A 20,062-nucleotide genomic window follows, 5' to 3' on the forward strand; every position below is an offset into this window, starting at 1 on the left:
TTAGGTATGGGATTAATACAGATTATTTTTCTCTGAAAACCACTGCCTCTAGGAATAAAACCTAGCAATAAACAAACAAAATACACTCTATGGCACATTACAGATTATGAAAACATTATTTTACTGGTCTCATGGTGTCCTATAACAATTCTTGCTGACATGATGTTATATTTTGTAAGTAGTTCAGTACAATAAACTAGAATTTTGATCTACCAAGGTCAATAAAATCTCAATATGTTAATACTGGTAGAAAGGCTGTTGTTACCTGCAAATTTGACATGAAATTTATTCTCGGGCTTCAGTATCTGAACATACAGAGGGCGATTTGGGGCAAAATCCTTAACAGCCCAAGCTCTTAAAATTGTTTGGTGATCCTGAAAAAAATAAGTAACATGTAAATTCAGATACTGTAATGTTAATGTGAACAATTATATACTGATGAGACACATAATATACAACGATATACAGATAAGCTTGTGAAATAGCATGGTGTGGGGTGCATGGATTATTTCTCTTCAATTGGAAAATACTGCATACTAAATGACACATGCATGAACTGCATATAAACAACAATTATTGTTATGCATGTATAAATGCTGCATATTAATTCAGGAGAATGAGCTGCATGCCCACAAATTCATTTTCTGGAATGGCAAATACTGCTTAAGGTTAATAAATACAGGTAGTGGACAAAAAATGGAAACACCAATGTAAAGTCACTTAATAGGGCGTTGGGCCACTACGGTATCCCGCTCTGTGGAGTTCTCGGCGGACCGTTTTTGATGAAACTGGCTGCTCGCTCCCCAGGTTGAAATTTGCAGTCAAGTGATCTGCAGTTGCTCGCCTGTTTTGCCCTGCACTTTGAATTAATGCACAGATATCATGATCCTGGAGTATGCGCTTCCGCCAGGAGACACTGTTGCTCGTGAAACATCAGCAAGTTCAGCTGTCTAGGTCACTGAAGCTCCTGCCAAACGCGCCCCAACAATCACCCCTCTTTCAAAGTCACTGAGGTCTCCTCTTGCAGCCATGCTAGTCATAATTATAGGCAACCAGGCCTGTCCAGCATTTTTATACATGACCCTAAGCTTGCTGGGATGTTATTTGCTTAATTAACACATGAGCCACACATGTGTGGAAGCCCTTGCTTTCAATATACTTGGTGTCCCTCATTTACCCAGGTGTTTCCATTTTTTTGTCCACTACCTGTAGGTGACATGTCTGTCACACATAGTTACACGCCTTGCAGTATATTTTAATGAGCGTTCTCTTTTTTCCTTAAAAAACTGCCCATCTTGTGTATACAAATAGCATGGATTTCATTTTATCTTCATCTTTCTGCAAAAATCAAAAATCATGGCACAGGCAGCATTTAAAAATAAAAATAAAATGGTACCGTAAAAGGCCGAAGTTCATTTGGAATATCTTTCTTTCTGACATGTAAACCAATACCGAAAGTTTAAAAAGCACAAAATAACTTTAGTTTATATCGTAAAGTACAAATGTTAATTTATACAACAGTATAAACTGTTCACGAAGCTTGATCATCAACATCAACACAAACATCACTGTGATTATAGACTGCTAACAAGTAGTGCACTTTGTACTTGAGTGCATGGTTTAAAATGGCTTCATAGATAGATGGCTACAGCTGCATGCTATCTACACTGACTACTAATTTTTTGCTGCCCTGCAAAAAAAAAAAAAGAAACAACAACAGCCAGTCAGCCGTGTGTTCCTCCACGGGGGCTGTGTTCTAACCTGCATGCAAGATGGTGTGCAGCGCCCAGGGTTTACCCCAGCTAGCATGTCCTGGTTTCATGCTTGCACGTCCTGCATGGCCAACATACCCCAGGAGGATGGGCATATATTGTGTGTGCGGTGCTTGGGTGTCCAACACGCCACTTCAGCTCTAGGGGATGAGACGTTTTGTGAAATCTGTGCGGCTTTTCAGCCCCGGGTGCTTCGCAAAAGGCTTGACAGGGCCATGGAGATGGAATTCCGTTTCCTGTGACCGAGCCGTCAGAGGCCCTAGGGGCCCCAGTTACCTCCCTCCTCCAACTGTCCCAGAGCTCCTCGCAGGGTATCCCCTGTGCACAGGCTCAGCAGCCACCCTCTCGCAGCCACTCCCCATCTCCACAGACGGCAAAGCGGGTCAAGTGCTCGAGGAAGGCGATGGACATAATGGACCTTAAGGCACAGATGGCCCAAGTCATGGAATTGTTGGCGTGCCAGCAGCCGACTGCAGCTCCGCCAGTGCCCGTCCCAGTGCCCATCCCAGTACCAGCGCCTGTCTCCCCCAGGGGAGCTCAGAGTGAGCTGGAATCGCCTGCATGGATGGCAGAGGAGAAGGATGCACTCTCGATAGCAGCCTCCTGGAACAAGGACTCCTTCCCCACCAAGATGGAGGAAGGAGAGGAGCCTGTACTTTCGAGCTCCATGTCGGCCCTGATGGGATGCGCTGCAAACTTCTTGCAGGTCCCTTGGTCGACAGCGGCTGAGCCATACCAGTCCATATTCAGGATGCAGGCTGCGGCTCCTTCCCCTCAGCCCTTCCCAGCATTCCAGGATTTCATAGAGGGGGTACGCTCCTCCTGGGATCGTCCGGCCTCAGCGCCAAGTGTAATGAAGCGCCCCGCTCACTTCCTTGGAAGGCGTGGAGAAGCTGGGCCTGACGGTCTTTCCCCCAGTGGACTGCACCATTGCAGCCTTAGTCAAGGCTCCGCCCGTGGGGGGCTTACCCAAGGACCCTGCATGCCCGAACCCATAATGCAGGGTAAAGGAGATGCACCTGAAGTGGGTGTACGCAGAGGAAGCACAGGTGACCCGCCTAGCAAATACGGCGAGTATCCTGACCACCTATATGGATGGCATACTACGGGAAGCCCCGCTCCCTGAGCCAGTGGCTTCTGAGTTACGCCTCCATTCAGTCACACTGCTCCAGATCTCCGGAGCCTGGCAAACCTGGTGGTGGCTCGCAGACAGCTATGGCTGTCACAGGTGAGAGTCCCCGATGCGAATAAGAGGGCGCTGTTGGATGTGCCGATATCCCTCGGGCATACCTTTGGACCAGCAGAGGAGAGCCTGCAGTGCTCCCACTGAGAAAGCGCAGCGCCTCGGCAAGTGGCCGCGCTACTCCTTCCTCGTGCTCTGGAGCGGGGCAGGTCGAGCCACTGGCAATCTCCCCAGGCACGCACAATAATCCGGATGGTCCCGGTCCTCATGGCTCTGCTGGGTGACCTGAGGCACCTCTTGTAGGCCACCGTGACAGCAGGCAACCGGACCCTCCCGCAAGTAAAATGGAATGCAGGGCATGGTGCACCCATGCAGCAGCACTCCATAAGGCAGTTCCAGGGCCGTCGCCCTAAGCAGCCGCCTCAGCGTGCTCCGTCCTGATCTCAGCAGCCCCAGCAGGGGCCCTGAAGGCTTTGCGGCCTCAGGCCAACCCGTTCACACAACATCAGCTGCAATACAGGCGCAATTGCACCTCGGACTCCTGGGTGCTCGCCACCGTACACTCCACTTATGCAGTGCAGTTCCGTGCGGGACTGCCTCCCTTTCGAGGGATCACGGTTACATCTGTGAACGACCCTCTCCAGGTTTTGGCCCTCAGGCAAGAAGTAGAGAAGCTATCTGTCTTGTAGAACGCACCTCTCAAGAAGAGGGGTTCTACTCGAGATACTTTCTGGTGCCAAAAAAGGACACCAGCCTTCGCCCCTTCCTAGACCTGAGACACCTCAACAGGTTCTTGAGGGAGAGGAGGTTCCAGATGGTCACACATCGCCACATCCTCCAATCTGTCCGGCCGGGCGACTGGTTTACAACAGTGGACTTGAAGGACACGTATTTTCACGTTCCTATCCATCTAGCGAACAGGAAATATCCCTGCTTCACCTTTCAGAGGAGCGTATTTGAGTTTTCCATGCTGCCATTCGGCCTCTCCTTAGCCCCCTGCACCTTTTCGAAGTATGTGGATGCAATCCTAGCTCCCCTGCAGCTGAAATGGATCAGGGTGCTGAACTACCTGGATGACTGGTTGATCTATTTCCAGTCACAGGAAGGAGCAGTGGCCCACACGACGACAGTGACAAACCATCTAGCGGGTCTCACTCTCAATGAGGCCAAGTGTCAATTAATACAGGTGCAGAGTACGGTCTTCTTGGGTCTCCGGCTGGATTCCCTCACCATGCGAACCTACCTGTCGGATGACAAAATAGTGGCTATTCAAAACTGTCTGGCCCTGTTTCAACAGGTTTCCACAGTACAACTGGTGTTGTGTCAAAAATTATTGGGTCTGATGGCCGTAGCCTCATCAGCCATCCAACTGGGGTTACTGCACATGCGTCCCATCCAAGCGTGACTCAATGCCTTTCAGCTACACCCCAAGCATGACAGAAACCGTTGGCTGACGGTGTCTCGCTAATGCTGGGAAGCCCTATGCTAGAGGAGACAAACCTCCCACCTTTGCGAAGGTGTAGTGCTGGGAGTGATACACAGCCGTCAAGTGGTGACGACAGACGCATTCCAACCTAGGTTAGCGAGGAGTTAGCAGGTCCTGGACAGGCTGCTGGACATCCCTGCACATAAATATGCTGGAGCTCCAAGCAGTGCACCTTGCTCTCCAGCATTTCCTTCATGTGCTCCAGAACAGACATGTCCTCGTCGCACCGACAACTTGTCAGTAGTGGTGTATGTGAACCACCAGGGTGGGCTTCGGTCCCCGGGGTTACAACGCATAGCCTTTCAGCTGTTGATCTGGGCACAGAAGCATTTACTATCCTTCCGGGCTGTTCACCTCCTCGGAGTGGTGAACTGGGCGGTGGACCTCATCTCGAGGGTCCTCACCCATCAGAATAGTGACTCAATCCCTCAGGTGGTGCAGTACATTTGGGATCGCTTCGGGGAAGCCCAGGTCGATCTCTTTGCCTCGGCAGAGATGACTCATTGCCCCTGTAGTTCTCCCTCCACCATTGCGGAGGTCCACTAGGCATCGACGCCCTAGTCAACTAATGTCCCAAAGTACTTTTGTATGATTTCCCCCCCGATACCGCTGTTCCCTGACTTGATAAGGGAGAGAGAAAACGACAGTTCACCTGCTGGCCCCCAGATGGCCCAGGAGAATGTGGTTTGCGAACCTTTGCCAGCTGCTGCAGGGCCAGCCCTGGGGTCCCGCTGCACATGGATCTCCTCAGTCAGGTGCAAGGCACCCTCTGGCACCCAGAAGTGGGCAGAGTCCAACTGTAGGTCTGGCCCCTGAACGGGATCGCCTGTCCGTAACTAGTGTATCAATGCACTAAGATCAAATGATGTGCCTACTTTTAAAATCCTTAAATTGAGATCTAATATGGGACAACGTGCCTTTGTGTATCAAGCATCTCATCTTTGAAACTCATTGCTTTCGAACATAAAAACAGCCTCTTCACCATACATATTTTTTTTTTTTAAATCAGACCAGGATTGCAAATCCTGTAAATACTATGACCAGGATTGTGTAAAATTGGAATTGTTCTATATTGTATATACTTTTATTTTGTATTACCGTTTTTATGATTGTTGTAAGTGTTTTTGTCCTGTTTGAATGATTGTCTATTTTTGTCATGGATTTTATAATGTTATTTCTTGCTGCCTTCTCCTAACAGGACCCTCTTGAAATGAGATGTACAGCTCAAGGGGTCTAGTCTGGTTAAATAAATACATCTGAAATAAATTGATGGTGCACATTTTCACTAAATACTATTCCCTAAAAAAACTTTGCCTCAGCATTGTCCAGGACAGAGAACATTTAGAGACAAAGAAGAGGGGTATGTTATATTGCACCTTCATAGAAGTTAAGAAACCATAAAAACAGGATCAGTGAAAATGACACTGAGCAGAAAGGGTATACAATTATGTTCACATATTATTTATTTTTTTTGCGGATAAAACTATGAAAAAAACATTTAACTTGATAAAAGGGAGATGTTGTATGGAAAGCCATCTATCTCCATTCAACCATCCATTAATAATCCCCGGTAAATTCATTAATTAGCCATGGGATTGTTGAAAAAACACAGCTTATTAACTTATTTATTAATGTCAGCAGCAAAAGGTCTTGAGTTTCAACAACTTGGCAGCAAAGTACAGCCCATTTTCCAAATAGGTCAGAAGCCTCTGAAAAATTCACTGGTAGAAAGTGCAATTTTCAAAATTAATGGCCACTTCAAAACGATTAGGAATTCATAAAAAAAGAAAAAAAAATGTGAATTTTAATAAACATCTCATCATGTTTGATTTTAAATAATCGAATTTATTTTTAAGAGAAGTCAAAATGCATTTCAAAATCTAACATGAAATATTGTACTGCTATTATGGCTTTCGGTAGACATTTGCAATATAATTTTGTATTTTCTTTGATTACATGATGTTAAATAAAATATCTAAATTATGTTCATATGGTTTTTCTAATTATGTTTCAATCCTACTATTCTACGTGATGCAAAACCTTTGGCCATAGCTGTAGACTAGAGAGACTCACGTGCACTATTAGATGTTTTAACAGCCTTTAGATCCACCATTATTTAGATCAATTGAATACCCACTGTCTGTGATTTGGCCAGGGCTGGCATAAATACATGTTTTCTGTTTTGTTTTGTTTTGTTTTGTTAGGTTTTGTTTTAAAGAAAATATGTTTTCTCTTCATCCCAAAACGTTGTAGGCCTATATGTATATATGTATAATACATGTATATATTTATGGTTTTTTTTAATATATATAGAAAAAGGCCTAAGATGCAGTGCTAAAATATTATTTAAAAAGTGTGTATATATATATATATATATATATATATATATATATATATATAGCCTAATGATATCTGAATCCTAGCACAAACATAAAAATATGTCTTTTGAAGTACTTACTGCAGCTGTCCGGTCAACTTCACATCGACTACTTAAAATAAAACAAGCTTCTGCATTATCCATCCTGTAATAATTAAAAAAGGAACTGTGACAAACAGTGTGTAACAGTACCACTAATAAATAAATAAACTCAATATACATGTATATATAAATCTGTTGTTATTTTTTTATTCAAATAAAAATTAACATGGTTATTATCAAAACACATTTAAAAAGTTTCAAGTTTGGCATTGGTGCGTATTAAAATTTGATTGATGTATGTAATAAAACCAACATAATTTGAAAGTTGATTGCTTCGTTTCTGAAGCTTCACAGGTCAAAGAGGAAAAAATGAGATTATAACCTGTATCAAGCTATGTTAGTTGAAATTACATTACCAATACGGTTAATTTATTAATGCAAGCAGATTGAAATAGCTCCCATCCTGTATTAGCTACAAATTCATGAGGGGATTAGTTACCTAACTTCAAACCTGTGTGACTAAAGCAGGCCATGTCACACACATATTTCAAGGTTTTGCACTTCATTTACCTTCTCCTACTGCCAGATTTGACTTCATCTAAGAACTACAAATTCAACAAATAATCATTTAACTGCTGGTTTGGTTATCCTTTTGTGTAAAACTGATTAATCCATGTTGTTAAAAAAGGTACGATTCAACGATTTTTTTTTCTTTTTCTTTTTGGTAGTCCACCAAAATATGATAGTTAGGGAACAGTCTGAATGCAGTCTGAAAGCGTGATTAGGACAATTAGGAGTTCAATACTGGAGTTCAATGCAGTACTTGGAGCATTGCATAATGCCGGTAATAATACAGCAAATTTATTTTTGTTCAGCTTGAAGAATAGAAATGTTTTTGAAAAAAAAAGCATTTTATTTTTAGCGATACAGTACAGTTTGCTCAAATAACCACCTACATACAGGCTGCAATAATCATTTATAATAGCGAACCTGAGTCTGTTCTGACATGAGAACAAAAACAACAGCAAATAAGTACTAACATTTGCTGTGAAAGCAGATACAGTCATCCTTGATGACTGATAAGTATTTCTTTTTGAACACTAAGCATAGTAATACTAAAAGAACCTTGATAAAATTGTATGACAAACATTTCAACTAGTCTTTCTGATATTAAGTTTATTTTAGTGTTAATACATATTCAGCATTGAGTTATGGTTGAACAGTAATAAATAAACCTCTCGTAACCATACATGTAGAGTTTAAATACATTATCAGTATATGGAATAGCTTGAAACAAATGTTCATGCCTTGACTTCTGACATCCACAGTGACTTGAGTTAGTCTCACTTCAATCAGATGTGTGGTTATATGGGTATAAGCGTGGGTGTGACCATCATATGGGATCTACACAGGCACAAATGAATGAATTTATGATTGAGTGTTTTTAATGGTGTGGATGGGATATGAATTTCCTGCATAATAAATAAACAGTCGCTCACTTGGCTCTCAGAAGGTCTTGGTCTTTCAATGCAGATCCTTGTAGATAGATAACTCGTTGCGACCACATGGGAATCTGCAGGACTCTTCGAACCTGGGCATCCATTTCAGTTGGGCAAAGTATCACAACATAATAATCCTACAAGTAAATAAGAACATTAAACATCTAACATTTTATTATAGAACCATTTTCTCTTTCGTGACAAATAACCAGGGGTTCACATAACTTGTATCATTAGATTCTCACATGAGTACCAGCAGAAATGGTTTAGTGCTCACCAAAATTAGGGGTCATCATCCAAAGCTGTCTAGCTCCATCTCCTCCTCCAACAGTTCAAACAGTGTCAGAGGCCACAACAAAGTTTATGAATGTTTAAGTAGGAGACCATATTGCTGGTTATTACAATTTTTAACAAATCATCACGCATTCTCTATTTATTTCAATATCCTACCACCATATTGCCGCCCTGGGGATTCAAAAGCAAAAACCCAAACACTGTCACTTTATTAGTGTTGTTGAACACGTTAGCTTGACGGCACAACAGTATTTATGTAAGGATATAACTGAGGAGGGAAAAATATACTATTTTAAGTACAATGATTAAGTAAATGTATTTTTTAAACTCACATTTAAATGTAACAACTTTCAAACATCGACACCTTCTCTCTTCTATGCTCAGTTTGGGAAGCGAAGCATCAGCTTCCACAATGTCACTCCCTGTAACTGCATCCCTCTTCTCTGAATGGACGGCTTAATAGACATCCCTGCTATCATTGGTTGTTTCAAGTGCCCATTAAAAGAAAGTTATTGATGTTAAATTGGAACCCTCTAGTCTTAAGTGAAATTATGATCAGCTCAGATACCCAGAGATTGTTGAGAGAGCCCAGAGACCCTGAGACAGAATAGAAAACCCGGGAAAAATCCAGAGGTTAGGCAGGTGTGGGTCACCTTGCAAGCGTGAGCACCCTCGCTACCTTTATGAAAAATGCTTTCCTGTTAAAAATGTACTGACGGTACGCCTTTGCGTCTTAAAAACCATATGGAAGTCCACATTTATTTTTTGGTTTACATGCATACCAGTTATGTGAACCCCTGAACCCCTGAAAATAACCCCTCTCATAGTACACATCTGTAAGTGTATTTCTTTAAGTACCGGATTCTGCTGAAATTACAGGCATTATTAACATTAGGTATAGATTACATTTATAATTAGGTATGTTTAAAATTCAAAGGTAGAGCTCAGCACAGTCAAGTTAAAGAACCAAGAAGTGCAGTTAAGATATGTATTGACTGGTGAAATACAATTCAAAGTTGCGGCAGTATGTCCACTGTTTTGTCATATCAAATATTTTCACAAAACAAGCATTCAACTTTAAAGCTACAGTGTGCAGTGCAAAAGCACATAATGAAAAACCACATTTGTAGGTGGAAAACGCTAGAATAAAAATGTCGCTACTTTTAAATAATATAGAAACACGTGACATTTTTGGTCCACAAAAATAAACGGCTTTACATCTCTGTAAGTAAAAAATTGGAGTGTCCAGTGTGAAAACGCAACACAAAATTGTAGTGAAAAAACGAAGCTGACTAATGTTTTTTGATTAAAAAACACTTTATATACAAGAAAGGTATACCTCCAATACTATCATATAAGCACGAGATTTAAACTGACTTTGGACAAGGCCTCTGGTCAGCTCAGTGCATATGTCTGTATCAGAAAGCACGGATATCCATGGAGTCAATTCGAAAGAGATGAAAAGACTGACAAAACTTCACAATGTTTGACATTTATACCTAAACAATTGTTGACTCCACTCCCATTTGTCTTACTTCTGTCCAATGATAGGGGTTTCCACTCTATCATTGCACATTCCCGCTGCAGGGGAAAAGGTGGTGGGGGGGGGGGGGGGGTTGCATACGATGTTGTACCTAGCAGGGCGCATCCATCTTGTCTTTTAGTTCCCCTCCCCCATCTCACACTATCTCTGCTAATCTCCTGCCTTTTGGTGTTTAGCTCAGACACCTATCTGTGACTTTGAGTTGTGTTAGGCTCATGCAAAACTGCACGCAGCTGGTTTTGCCGACGGAAACGGAAACTTACACAATACTGTATAGAATCTTAATATAAATGCATATTAAAGCAACTGAATAAGCACATTAAAACAACTATAAAAACACATTCACACACAATTTAAACATAATGATTAAAAACAACTTAACTATAAAAGACACACACATACACATCATGTAAAACTTATAATTAATAACATAATTAATACCTCATGCAGAAAGCCATCACTACAAAATAATAAATTAATGTAGCCTTCAAAGTAGCACTATAGCATTAAAATGTTCAAACCGCGGTGTTGACTTGGCAGAATCCGGTAATAACATAAGAAACCTTTATTTGTTAAGGTCCCCTGATGTTAAGATCAATTAAATAGACAGTGTACAGTATAAACTATTGATTCTGCTGCTCAGAACCAAGGATGGTATTACTTGAAGATGTACAATAGAGAATCTTCACTGTACTATAACTACCTGTAATCTGGGATGGGCATAGAATTCATTCAGAAAATCCATTAGCAGGTCAATTTTGAGGGAGCTGACACACAACACAACATGCTTCTCTGTTTGTGCTCTGTGGCGGCTGTAGTTTCCACCAGACTTTTGTCTCTCCATCCACAAATATGCCAGCTGTTCAAACTGTAAAATATAAAAAAATAAATATTGGTTGGATTAATACTGAATGCTGTTTGCCTGAACAACTTTCTTAAAAAACATACCTTCACAATAAAAAACACCCAACCATACACTTCTGATGTTCTCCGCAAAGATATGCAGATGTTTAAAAGGCATGAGATTTAAATAAACAACAGTCTTGCAGTTCTGAAATAGGCTGAGAAAGTACCCACAATTTAGAGATGTTTGGATATTTCTCTGACATATTACCATTAACACAGTAATACAGAGGTATCTAATCACAGTCCTGCAGGGCCATTCCACTCCAGATTTAACGGGTAACATTATATACTTAACTACTTCAGGGTCTAGATGGAGGTCTATTTGATCCAATTAAACAATTTAGAACTGGGTTTGAACAAAGGGCCAACTTTGGACACCATTGCAGTAATTATTAGATATGCAGAGGTTCATAGACAAGTTAGTTACCTCTGCAAACAAGCACCGTGGTGCAACAGTTTAGCAAATCTACCCACACATCTTACCTGAATGGGTAAGACAACAAGGGCAACACAGATCATAATAACCACCAATAACTTTGAAGGCCAGATCTTGGGAGTGACGTCCCCGAACCCAACTGTGGAGAAGGTGACGATGCAGAAGTACAGGGAGTCGAACAAGCTCAAGTTGTTTCCTGCCCGCTCCAAATGCTGAATCCCACATATGCTGAAAAGAAACACGATTAACGGGATGTTTTAAATAAGACAGCTGAGGTAAAAAAAAATTGCACTACAAGTGGCATAGCTAATTTTTTGGAAAAAAAGGTGGTTCAAAGGTTCAGTGATATCCCTGGGTCAACCTTTTCAAGTATCATTAGATGACTGACATGGAGGCATTAAACAGATTAAAATGTAATGTGCAAGATGCTTTTCTTTGTGTAAGCAGGGATTTAAGCCACAGACCAACTATATTGTGCAGAAACTGAGAACATTGAAAAAAAAAAACAACAGCAGTGAACTAAGATGAATACTATCATAGTGCTAGCAGTTGGTGGTGTATAGGCCCAGCTAAAGAGAAGAGCTGGCACAAATTGCTACTAAAAATGGCTTAGGTGTTGAAGGTGATGAACAATGCAGTCCAAGTGAAATTGACTTGGGGTTGTTCTATTGATCAACACAGATTGCTCTATCACAGATTATATCAACCAGACTGCCCTCTTGGGAATATACAACACTGGATGAAAAATGAAAGATTGTCATCACAAGACAAAAGGAAGAAAAATCGTTGATGTTATTCTCCACAGGAATCATAATCGTTTAAAAAATAACCACTCAAGAATTTAAAACGAGGACCTAGAACAGGGAAAACTTTGCATTACTACAATGATTAAAATAAAAATAACAAAACAAAAAAAACATGTTTAAATACATGGCTTTGCTAATCCTAGTGAGACTACAGCAGTACATGTAAAACCATTGCAGTGTGCACACACCTACACACTCAGAATTTCACCATATGCAAATCTTAGTTACCAGTGAAAATACAAAGATGGCATTTGATCTATTGTCATCTCTTATCAACGGGTTTGTTTTTTCTGCAAAAGTCAATGGAATAAAAAGAAAATAAGTCTCCTTATGTATCATTTGTATGTGGTTCAGGGTGGGGGGTGGGGAGAGGTGTAGGAGCTAGGGCTACTCCCGAGTTACGTCCTGCAAACAAAATATCTGTCAATGTCTATTTAAACCCCGTCTCACCCTTATTCTCTGTCTCGCTTTTTCAGTTCCTCCATTCTCCCTTCCTCTCCACTAGGCTGTGCAACCTCTGCAGTAGTCTCACTTCCCAATTTTAGAGGCCCTGCCTCACTGGCCTCGTCCTCGTGCCGAGGGGACCACCAGCAAAATCTCTTTAGTTTTCCCATTCTCTGCCCACTCTATCTGTCTTCCCCTCTGGAGCCCAGCCATTCGGCCTCGACTCCTCAGAGGTGTCTCTCTGAGAGTCGGGGAGAGATCCCTGGCCCTCTCTGCATGTTATTTCTTTTCTTTTTTCCAGCGTTCCAGTCTCCCCACAAGTGAATCGAAGCTCTACTCTTAGACCATGTCGACTTCCATCAACATAGGTGACCCTTATAAGTCAGAGAGATCTTTGGACTTCTCTTCATCTCTTTGATTTGTCCGGTATCCTATTTTCAGTTCCCCTTGGGTGGTGTAACGCTTGCTTCCCAGTCTTGGAGGCTGATCGGTTCGGTCTCACCTCCACGAGGGCGGCTCGTCACTAGCCAACGGGAAACCCTGTCCACTTTCTAACTCACAAAGCACTTCTCTTCGATTTCAATTCCTGGGGTTCTTTCTCCATGCAGCCCTTGCTCCTGTCCTGTGAATAACTGTAAGACCCACAAAGTAGACACCTTTACTATAGCCATTTGAAATGTATAATTTTCTATTACCGATTTAGTGACTGAGATCAAACTGTCCAGGGTATTTTATTAAATGTATGAATAGGAGATCAAATGATCAAGACTGAAAACATTTGGTAAGCTAGTACTGCAGGTTCATGTTCACTCCTAGATAGTACACTGTGTTGGTATTTAGTGTTTATTTTGAATCATTATCATTTCAGTTTCTCATGAAGGTGTTTAGGTAATGTGTGTCACACTTCAGCTACCTGGCACTGTTGATTGATTTCTGATAGGGTATTAACTACTAGGAAGTTGCAATGATGTTAAACTGATAGCAAGCTCAGTGTGTGTCCAGAATTGATTTCAATGCTAATTTACAGCATAAGAGAACATTTAACTAATTGCCATATACTGGATAATAGCATGTGAAATGTAAACTGTATTCTAACATTACTTGAATCATAATTTAATTATATCTAGGAAGCTGCCCAGATGTAAATATTATTTTGTCTAATTTCATTACACTGTTGAACAAGTTGGAAAGAGATATGCATAAGAAAACCCTGCATAATGGCTTCTGAGATCTGATGTGATTTGTGGATGATCCCTTTTCCTATAATCGCATATGCATGGTATTAGGGAAGCAGTCTGCCCTACCAAATAACTGTCACAAATAATCAAATTCCAGTATTAAAAAAAATACAGTTAGGGGTTTTGGAACGTGATTGAACTCCACAAGTGTATCTCTCAAAATCCTATATGTGCTATTTGCTACTAATTGGGTTCTTAAAACATTATGATGATTGGGTGGGGGGGTGGGGGGGGGGGGGGTTATGCAGGTTATTTTATTTTATTTTACAGGCACATTTGTTGCCTCTCCTTTTAAATCACACATCAGTACAATGTTGGAAAATTAACCATTATAAAAACCTAAGGCTCTTCAGTTTCATCAAGCATCAATGAAAAGTACTTCTTATCTGCACTCTGTAGCTGCTCAATTTTTCATAGCTGTGAGAGATAACCAGTTGCTGCTATAATGAAAAACAAATTACACTCAAGTGCTTTACATCTGTTGGTTGCTGACTTCAACTAAAGATCTGTAGATCTTCAATATTCCCCATGCAGAGATACCAACTGCTACAATTTGGCCGTAGCAGCTACTATTTTGGAGGTTCTGCTATGGTGCTATGTCGAGGGGTAAAATACTACGATTTTTATTAAATAAATAAATGATGGATACTCACTGGATGTTTATGAAATATTATTTCAATACCATGTGTATTTTCCTGTTTAATTTTTTTAAATGAATTAATGGTTCTTAAATGATACTGTATTTCACTGACAGTTTATTGTGGCATTTTAACTGACATACTAAAAGCTCTGAACTGGGTTGCTTAGTAACTAGTTTAGGGGTCCTGCGCAAATGTCGCCTTGCTTGCTTTTTAGTCTGGGATTAAGGCACGGTGGTCACAGGTTCCATGATTTTAGTAAAGAACATTGAACTTTACCAACACAACTTGCAATTCCACGGTTTAGCTAATGATGTTGAACTAGCTTGGCTGCCTTACTTTGCAATGTAGTCGTTCACACTTTCTACTGCCCGATTTTGTCAACCTGCAGCTGCATTTTTCAATGGTTGTCGGGTCTTTGACTCAAATCAAGCGAAGTATCTCAGCATAGCTGAGAAATAAGTGTTCCCTTTTAATTCGAAGACGACCAACATACTTATGGGATATGCCTGCCTATTGGTAGGTATTACTGAGCTCTTTATATCAGAGCTGCTGATAGGCCCATTCCTGGGGTGACGTCCTCGGTCCCGCCTATCGAGGGATCAAAACAGTCAACCCACGGAAGCCATTCCTCTTTTTGCCTCTCAAGACGGTAAGGTAAGACCTTCTGTGTTGATAACTGAGCGTATACTAAAATAACTTTTCCGGGTTGACTGCAGTTCCCCTGTATTCGTGCTGAAAGCTGGCTTGCCACTTTCGTGGAATCAGCGACTCTAAAAAATAAAGTCTCTTTTTTGTCTCCTTTCTTCAGCAGCCTGCCTCGCTTGCTTTGCAAGCTTGCTTCTTTAATGTCTGTTGTTTGTGTGCGACTGCCTGTGCAGTATTGTTTTAAAGGAGTGATAGGCTCTGCTGTAACCCAGCCATTGAGCGATTCCGCCGACTGCTTACGTGCAGTTGGGCAAAAATAAATAATATCCTACTGTTGTTGTTACGTGTCCACTTGTGTGTGGCCCGATCACACAACCTTGCTTGGCCTGCGTTGTGCTGTGGATTAGCTGCACTGCAGTTTAAAAAAAAAAAGAAACAGTCATGTTTTTTCCCCTCACAGGGGCTGCGTTTCTACCTGCCCCGCTGTAGGGCAGACCTCGTCAGCTGCCACGGTCCACACACTGAGGTATGTCGGGCCTTCAAAAAAACAAACAAACGAAAAAAAACAATGACAGCTAGTCAGTCGTGTTTTTTCTCCACCGGGGCTGCGTTGTTACCTGCCCCGCTGTAGAGTAGACCTTGCCAGCTGCCTCGGCCCGCCCACTCCAGTGAGTGTTTTTCCCCCTGTTGTTTTTCAATTTGCGTCTTTAGTGTCTCTCTGGTTTATGCTATGCGCCGATCAGGTGTGTGACTACATGTAGTCAGGGCAGGCACCGCTGCTTTAGCTGCCCCTCGGTGCTTCAGAACCTCGGTGCACGCTCAGCACTTGGTACTTTGGTGCCTCGGTGCACATGGTGCATACGGTGCCTGGTGCCCACGGTGCCTGGTGCGCATTGTACTTCGGTGCGCGAAGCGCCTCAGAGCACGCTGTGCTCGCGGCGCTCGGTGCACGCGGCGCTCGGTGCAGGCGGTGCTCGGTGCACGCGGTACTTAGTGCATGCGGTGCACACGGTGTCCGGTGCCCGGTGCACATGGTGCTCGGTGCAATGGGTGTTTAGTACATCGGAGCACATAGCGCCCTCGGTATACCTGGTGCATGCGGTGCTCGGTGCACGCGGTGCACACGGTGTCCGGTGCCCAGTGCACGTGGTGCTCGGTGCAATTGGTGTTTAGTAACTCGGTGCACATAGCGCCCTCGGTATACCTGGTGCATGCGGTGCTCGGTGCATGCGGTGCACACGGTCCATGTGGTGCACGTCCAGCACGCCACTCTGACCTTAGGGGATGAGACCTTTTGCAATATCTGCGTGGCCTTTCAGGCCTGGGTGCTTCGCAATAGAGACGGAGTCCCCGTCTCCTGTGGCCGAGCCGTCAGTGGCCCTCTGAGCCCCAGGTCCTCCGCTCTTCCAGTTATCCCAGAGCGCCACGCAAGACATCTCCTGCGTGCAGCCTCGGGTGTCGCCCCTGGGTAGACACTCCCCATCTCCACAAGTGAGACGGATTAACCGATTGAAGCAGGTGAGGGTCCCAGACGCAGACAAGGCGGCGCTACTAGATGCGCCGATACTTTTGGGCCAGCTGTGGAGGAGCTCTTGCAGTGCTCCCACCATGACACAAGAGGCATCTTGGCAAGTGGCTGCGCTACTCCCTCCCCGTGCTCCCGCGTGGGGCAGATCGAGCCGTTGGCAAGCTCCCCACGCACGCACCATTACCAGGATGGTTCCGGTTCCCGCGGCTCCGCTGGGTGATCTAAGGTGCCGCCTACAGGCCACCGCGGTAGCAGGCAACCAGGCACAAGGCAGGGGGAATGCGCCCACGAATACTGGCACGCTTGCACCTCGGACACCTGGGTGCTTGCCATCATGCACAACAGTTACGCCCTATAGTTTCGCATGGGGCCTCCTCCCTTCCGAGGGGTCACGATTACATCCATGACAGACCCTCTTCAGGTCTTGGTACTTCAACAGGAAGTGGCTGTCTTGCTGTGCAAGCGAGCCATCTTGCTATGCAAGCGAGCCATTCGTCTTATAGACCCCATCTCCTGCAGAGAGGGGTTCTACTCAAGATACTTTCTGTTACCCAAGAAGGACGGTGGCTTTCGCCCCATCCTAGACCTGAGACACCTCAACGAGGAGAGGACGTTCCAAATGCTGACTCACCGTGACATTCTCCAGTCCATCCGGCCGGGCGACTGGTTTACCACTGTGGACTTACAGGACGTGTACTTTCACACTTTCACGTTCCCATTCATCCTGCGCATTTACAAGTTTTCCGTGCTACCGTTCGGCCTCTCCTTGGCTCCTCGTATGTTTTCAAAGTGTGTGGACGCTATCTTGTCCCCCTTGCAGTTGGCAACAAATGCACACAAAGAGACAGCCTTTTTGAACTTCAAGAGTTATTTTTTAAATATGTAAAACCTACAGTTTTTGTTTGATGTCCTGTAGAAACCCCACCAAATCTTATTAAAACCAACATTTTTATTTATAGTTGTGTATGCTGTGAAGCTTACCAATTTACAGGATTAAACCTTGAACCTGATGTTGTGAAAACCATAATAAATAAATATTTAGATTAATTTTCCCTTTTTCCTACATCTATAGACAGACTAATTGTATGTTTATGTAGGTAATGTATATGGTATTAAAAAATAAATAGTTGAATTTTCATCTCCATGACTTCACACAACATTTCCTCCTTCCGCCGTGATTTTGAACAAATTTACCGTGATTTTTAGTATAAATTTCTGTGACAAAATCCCAGCCTTATTTATCAGTTATTAAAATATGAATCACTAGTCAAACCAAACATTCCACTCTCCTCCATCTAAAAGATCGAGGTTGGCTTGTCAGAAATATCGAGAGGAATTTACCACAGAATGGTCATGCATTAAAAGAAGTGGAGTGTCTCAATCTCACGTCTGCTGTGAATACTGCCAGACAGACTTCTCTGTGAAACATGGGGGGTGTCATGACTGTACCACTCAGGTAGGTACAAAGAAAAACCATATGGCAGATTGTCCCGCCCCTATACATATTTGTGCACTGTTTTTAGTATTATTGTTTGCAGCGCAGATCAAAGCACTGCGTATTTGTTATTGTTTTTATAATTTAAAAACCCTGTGAGGATGCGTGACTGATTAGCTAATGATTTATTTAGCTGGCTGACAGTCACGCATCCTTATTAAACTCATGCAGACGGCGACCATCTCCCGAGTTAATTCATTGATTAATTGTTGCTAATCGGGAGATGGTCACTGTATATAAACCTGCAGCTCTCTACCCTCAGTGGAGAGCGTATTAGGAGTGTGCAGAGGAGAGTACGGGAGAGCGAGCAGAAAAAGAGAACAATTGCTATATATAAAGTATACTTGTTTCGTTATTGCTTATTTGTTTGACCAACGTGCCCTTTTGTTTGTAGTGTTTCGTTTTGTTTAAATCTTTTGTTTGTTTTATCATTAAATAAATACACACCAGCAATAAGCAAAAGCTTGCACTCCCCATTACTGTTTGTGCAAATGGGTTTTGAGGTTTAACGCAATTTAAATAATGAATTAATTATTGGATACTACACCGCATTTTGTGTTTTGATAATTAGAGTAGTAAAAATGTAAATAAAAAACTATGTTAAATCTTTGTTGAGGTGTTGTTATTTTTATAGTTGTTTTTATAAAGTTTTGAGGTTGAATATTTCATTTCAGGTTTGATAACACTTACTCTTCATTTCTAATATTTAAATCCAGAATAAATAGAATTCCAAATTAAAAAAAAAAAAAATCAGTGTTGAAGTATTTTTATTGGGGTTGTTAATTTCTAAATGCCATGTGTTTACAATGACCAAAGTTATAGATTGAACAACAAAAATGAGGTAATTGGCTTGCCAGACCCTAACAACTTTTTAATTTCTAGGGAAGCAGCCCCTGCCCATGTTCTGTAAACAACTCCCTGCATGCTCTCAGATAAAATAAAGAAATAAATAATAATATTTGCCCCTTTCAGTATCTGTTCTGTCTTTTGTTTCTGGCTTGACTGACAAATATAAGCAATTTGCCTAACTAACAATTCAAAGGTAATTTATTAATGTATATAAAGAGCTTTATTAGGCATAAGAAGCAAAACAGCAAAATCACAATAATATAATTTTAGAGGTCAGAAATGTTTACAGTGACAATGTTAATATAAACACTATTTGCAACAGACATATCAAGATCAAAATGAACTAGTTGGTAACTTGACAAGTAAAGTTGTGGGGCTTGCTTTATTGGGAAAGTGGTCAAAGTAGCTGATTTATGTCAAAAGTCACATTGTTTACTAATTATCTCATGCTTAGAATGTGCTATAATTTGAAATTTCTCAAAGTTCTATGACAGTTAATTCAACAGTGGGAAGTAGCCTACTGAAAAAAAGTTACTAAAACAGCTGTACCTCCTGATTGATAGACTCCATTCCTGTTTTGATTTCATATTTGAATAGCTGAGAAGTAGAGGAAGATTTCATTTGCTCTATTTGTCTAACTTGTTGGGAAAGTGGTCAAAACGGCAGTTATTTCTAAAAGTTCACAGAAAACGTAGTTGGTGATGTTACTAAAACAGGTGTACCTCTTGATTTGGTAAAAGTTATTTCTGTTTTGATTTCATATTTGAATAGCAGAGAAGTAGAGGAAGATGTCATACCCTCTAACTTTTTGTCTAGCTTGTTGGGAAAGTGGTCAAAATTTCAGTTGTTTATAAAAAGTTAGAGAAAATTTAGTTGGT

General features: G+C 42.0%; 1 protein-coding gene across 1 annotated transcript in view; it reads right to left on the reverse strand.

Annotated features, from left to right (window-relative positions):
• LOC117417391 (potassium channel subfamily T member 2) overlaps positions 1-20,062 on the reverse strand; it is a 72,590-nt gene that overhangs the window by 25,132 nt on the left and 27,396 nt on the right. Inside the window, exons 10-14 of the mRNA XM_034029526.3 lie at positions 11,586-11,766; positions 10,900-11,064; positions 8,360-8,496; positions 6,900-6,963; positions 266-374 (exon numbers count right to left, since the gene is read on the reverse strand). Coding sequence (XP_033885417.1) covers positions 266-374; positions 6,900-6,963; positions 8,360-8,496; positions 10,900-11,064; positions 11,586-11,766 — 656 coding nt within the window. The remainder of the gene's footprint in view (positions 1-265; positions 375-6,899; positions 6,964-8,359; positions 8,497-10,899; positions 11,065-11,585; positions 11,767-20,062) is intronic.

This window comes from Acipenser ruthenus, chromosome 12 (genome assembly GCF_902713425.1).
Source record: "Acipenser ruthenus chromosome 12, fAciRut3.2 maternal haplotype, whole genome shotgun sequence".
In the NCBI taxonomy this organism is placed as follows: Eukaryota; Metazoa; Chordata; class Actinopteri; order Acipenseriformes; family Acipenseridae; genus Acipenser; species Acipenser ruthenus.